Below are 4,496 nucleotides of genomic sequence, written 5' to 3'. Positions count from 1 at the left end.
GTAAATATACTCGTTAATAACTTCAAGCATAGATCTTCCAATCTTTACTGGAATGGCCGCTACATGGACATTCATCGTAATTTTCGTTTTTCCATGTTCATATTCACGCTCACTCGGTTAGAAGCTCTAGACTATTGAGCCATTGTACTGTGGTCCGACAAGGTTTAAGCTATAACCACAATAAAGTCAGCAAGTCGAAAGTGAGGTATGTACTCGCCGCTGATGTTGAAGCCTTGTCCTTTCCATTCCAGAACCTTAAAAACGTCTCCAAACCAGCGGTAAACCGTTTTGGAGAAATGCCGGTAGGTTAGCGGTAGGTAGCGGCTTAGCTCTACCCCTGGCATTGCTGAAATCCATGGGCGACGGTAACCACTCACCATCAGCTGGGCCGTATGCTCGTCTGTCTACAAAGGCAATAAAAAAAAAAAACAATTCTTAGCCTCACGTTACTCTTACTCTGCAGAAGGATGAGTTCCGAAGTCCGGTTCTGTAATCGGACTGACTTCGTAGCCTTTTTATACAAACACTTCAACACTTCGATGTACCGGTAATCTATTTGGGACCATTGGAGAAACTGAAATCAAACGTTTTCTTGTACTTCACAAACGCTAAGCAAAGTATTAAAAAAAAAAAAATCGGATAGACCCCTTGCTTCGTTTTGACGTGAAAGAGGAACAAACAAACTATGACGCTTCACATTTACAATCCTTATTAATATACAATATTGACACTTACAATTTATTAGCATACTTGGCTTTTCCCTAAGTGTTGGTTAGTACCCATTTAAAAGGTTATCACTCGAAGTCAAGAGTCAATGTTCATAAATACTGAAGCTCTGGTTTGATAGCGCTAGTAGCCGACATCTTGATTGATGTGCATATATTTTATTTTACTGGGCGTAAACGAAGTCCACGCAATATGAACGTACTATGTACTTGTCTGATTCTAGTGTGGACCTTATTATTAGTTAGAATGTTTCCAAAATATATTCACGAGTTTAGTCACGACAAACAAAGAAGTTAATCCAAAAAAACAAATAAAACCTAATTACGTCATATAAACGAAAGTACAAATGTTTGCAGTTTTTTCGAATTATAAAGGAACGTGGTGACTAAGCAATCTATGTATTTATTGGGCTTAATAGAAATATAACTAAAAAAAATGTTTAATTTACTTTTTAAATTTGTCCATTTGGATGAACACTATTGAGTATAATAGATGTTTTCTCGGTACTTTATTGACAGTAGTACACATGTTGCTATTAATAATAGGCGTCGCTGGTTAGTGCCAAGCGCAACTTGCCACGCGGATATCGAGGTCATTGGTGATGCGAACTGATAAGTTTTCTCTTAGAGATCGTTCAACGCAGCTAAGTAAGTTTTTACCAAAAAAACGATTTCATTCGTTCCGCGGCTTACTCAAGATTATTCGAAAACGGCTGACTTTAATAATATAATTATATATGTAGTTTAAAGACTAGACATTCAAATGTACAATTTAATACAAAACAATCTTTAACTTACAGGAAGTTTTATTTGTTCGTTAACTTTTTTCACTTTATTATATTTTATTTATACATAATAAAAACAGTGCTCATGAAAGAAATGTATTTATTTACTTGCAAAACTGTTTATTTCTAAAACTAATTATTAGAACTATAAAATACATACTTTAGAATTTAACTATTTTTTTTTCATCATTATTTTGTCATCTAAAGCGTAGATCATATTACCGTCTGCGGTAAAAGCTAGTCCCAAAATAGTTTCACTTTCTTCCACCCTGAATACTTCTTCCAATATTCCGCCATTTTCATTGATAAAAAAAATAGCATTCGGAGTTGAAAAGTATAATCTACCGTCAAAATCACTTGCAAATCCATTAACAGGAATAACATGTAAATGTACTTTGTACAAGACTCCATTGATACTTGTCAGCACAAAGATGCCAGCGGAATTAGCAAAATATATATTGTATTTTTTGCTGACTGCAATCAAACTTGTTTTGATGTCGGTCAGTTCAGGTATAATATCTCCTACTTGACCGTAGGAGTAGACAAACGCTTTTTCTTCAGGATTGAAAGTCGTGAAGAAAAGACCGTGGGTGGGACTATGAAACATTTGCCTTATACTGTAATTTGTGATACGCAAATTCTTTGCAGATTTCGTTGCGTAATTAAATTTATATATCCCATCCTCTCCACCAAGGTACACAACGTTTTTGCTTCTATCGTATGCAGTAGCTACGCCCGAATTGATGCCGGATATTTCTCCGAACTCTTTAGTGTTAAGGTTCAAGTAAGCGGATTTAAGAACTGTTTTCTCTTCGAACAAAGAAGAGTGACTGAAGAACAGTGTGTTGGTTTGGTAGTCGACTACGAGTTGGGATGCATTGTGCACATTATCTTTTAGTACTTCCAATTCTTGGTTCCCGTGAACGAAAGCAATTATAGTTATAAATATTATCAGCTTCATCTGTAAACAAAAAAATATATCTAAAATTATAGAAATTTTACTGGTATTGTATTATATAATATCGTAAACACTGAGTTGGATTGGTAAAACATTTATTTTATTTTACGTGTAACGGTCAGAGCTTTGAAAGTTGTTATTCCGCCCGAAGGCTTAGCATTATTTGTCAATTGCTTTGACGATGGTTAACGATATCTTATATACAAGATACAATAATATAGTGTGATTTACAAGAATGTAAATTAATCTATATTTACGAATAATTATGAAGTTATCGTGGCCTAAAGGATAACACGTTCGGTGCGTTCATACTGGGCCACAAAACTGTGCCAGTTTTCAAATTCCAGAGAGAGGTATCAATATTTTTCTAATTAAATATATACGCAACTCATGTTCATGAATTACATCTATGTATTAAGTCCCCACTAGTAATTACCATCTTGCTTATTACTGTGGTGAAGCGATGCGGCTTAAACGAGATTCGAAAGAAGTCCTCAGCTGTGGGCATTGGTTTAATTTTTCAATATCGCGTTTTTGACGTGAAATGTGATTTATTTAGGCACGATAATATATACTAAATTCAAATAAATATTAAAAGTATAGAATTTCTATTTTCAAATTTAGTCATTTGTTTATTCATCAATACAAACACAATAAAATACAAGTAATTATGGAACCCGAGTTCCGTCGCGGTAGCATTGCTTGCACATACTGTTCTTAGCTATAATGACGCGTACAAAGTGAACAACACTAATAAAATTTCGATCTAAAAAATGAATCCTGTGATCGTCCGAAAACTAAAGTCTACAATGATGAAATAAAGGCGATAGTGGAAGCTGATGATACTGAACCTACCGCTATTTTATCAGTAGCATTTAACGTTAGTATCAAAATTATATTAGTCCACTTGCGTGAAATTGACAAGGTAAAAAAGTTTATAAGTGGATTCCGCACGAGTTGAATGATCGCCAGCGTGACGTAAGGTATGCCTTGCGTTGCTTCAAAGACAGAGAAACGAAAGCAATTTAAACTACTTGCTAGGTTCGATTAGACCCTGTCACAGCTAGACAATTCCCTAAATGAAAATATACGCCTAAACCGTCATGGTTACTGTTTGGTTTGGTTATTCATGACAGCTTCTTACCAAATGGCACCCGCATTACTGCGGATGTGCACTGTAAGTACCTAGTCACACCGAGAAGCTCTTGAAACTACAGTCAGACTTGGTTAATCGTTCATTCCCACTATCTCTACATGAAAACGTTTGTTTTTATATAGCCCAGCAAACAGTCTCTAAACTACAAGACAAGAGAATATAGATTTCTACTTTTTTAAATTGTAGACAATACCAGGGGAAAAATACAATGTAAAAATGATTTTAAAGAGTTGGTTTGATTACTTTAAGAAGGGCATGAAAAATTACCAATGCGAAATAAAAAAATTCGGAAGCCGAATATTAATTACACTACAGTTGTTAATAATTAAATTACATAAATTATAATACTTAAAAAGCATTTTGAAGGGATCATACTCACAGTTGGTTATTCGCACAACTTTAAGAAAAACACTCAATACAATCTGAATAATTTCGCCTTTATATACCTAAGAAATGCTTTATACGAGGTCACGAACTGTTATCATTGGGTTCTCCAGATTGACTTAATATTTTTATCGATACATACCTCTTATATTATGAAAAAAGGATAAAGTGACATGCTACATTTATTGTATATAAAATTAAACTTTACATTTCGTGAGACGCATCTTAGTTAATTTAAAATATTCAACTAAAAAAATATTTTTTAATTTTTAATAATATTCATAAAATATGTATCTCATCTAAATCAATACTTTAAACGAAATATTTTATTGGTAGTAGGACGTCTTGTGAGTCTGCACGGATAGATTTTGTCTTGTCACCTCTTGTCTTGAGAAACTGTGGATGACTTGAGAATTAGTGAGGAAAAAATTCTACGTAGGTAGTTTTGCGAACGCTGCTCATCCAAATTGGATTCGATGATTGATGAT

The 4,496-nt window shown here is 34.1% G+C and overlaps 1 protein-coding gene across 1 annotated transcript; it reads right to left on the bottom strand.

The window, feature by feature from the left end:
* Positions 1 to 1,593: 1,593 nt before the first annotated feature.
* On the bottom strand, positions 1,594 to 4,113 carry LOC114253408 (ommochrome-binding protein). Its single transcript, XM_028188277.2, has 2 exons — positions 4,004 to 4,113; positions 1,594 to 2,471 (listed from the first exon to the last, which is right to left on the bottom strand). Exon 2 carries the CDS (start codon positions 2,469 to 2,471, stop codon positions 1,683 to 1,685), a length of 789 nt encoding a protein of 262 aa, XP_028044078.2. The 5' UTR covers positions 4,004 to 4,113; the 3' UTR covers positions 1,594 to 1,682.
* Positions 4,114 to 4,496: the final 383 nt, after the last annotated feature.

The sequence above is a fragment of the Bombyx mandarina genome, chromosome 17 (assembly GCF_030267445.1).
Source record: "Bombyx mandarina strain Sakado chromosome 17, ASM3026744v2".
NCBI classification, from domain to species: Eukaryota; Metazoa; Arthropoda; class Insecta; order Lepidoptera; family Bombycidae; genus Bombyx; species Bombyx mandarina.
Note: the sequence above shows the minus strand (reverse complement) of the source record. Positions and strands in the feature narration are given on the sequence as shown.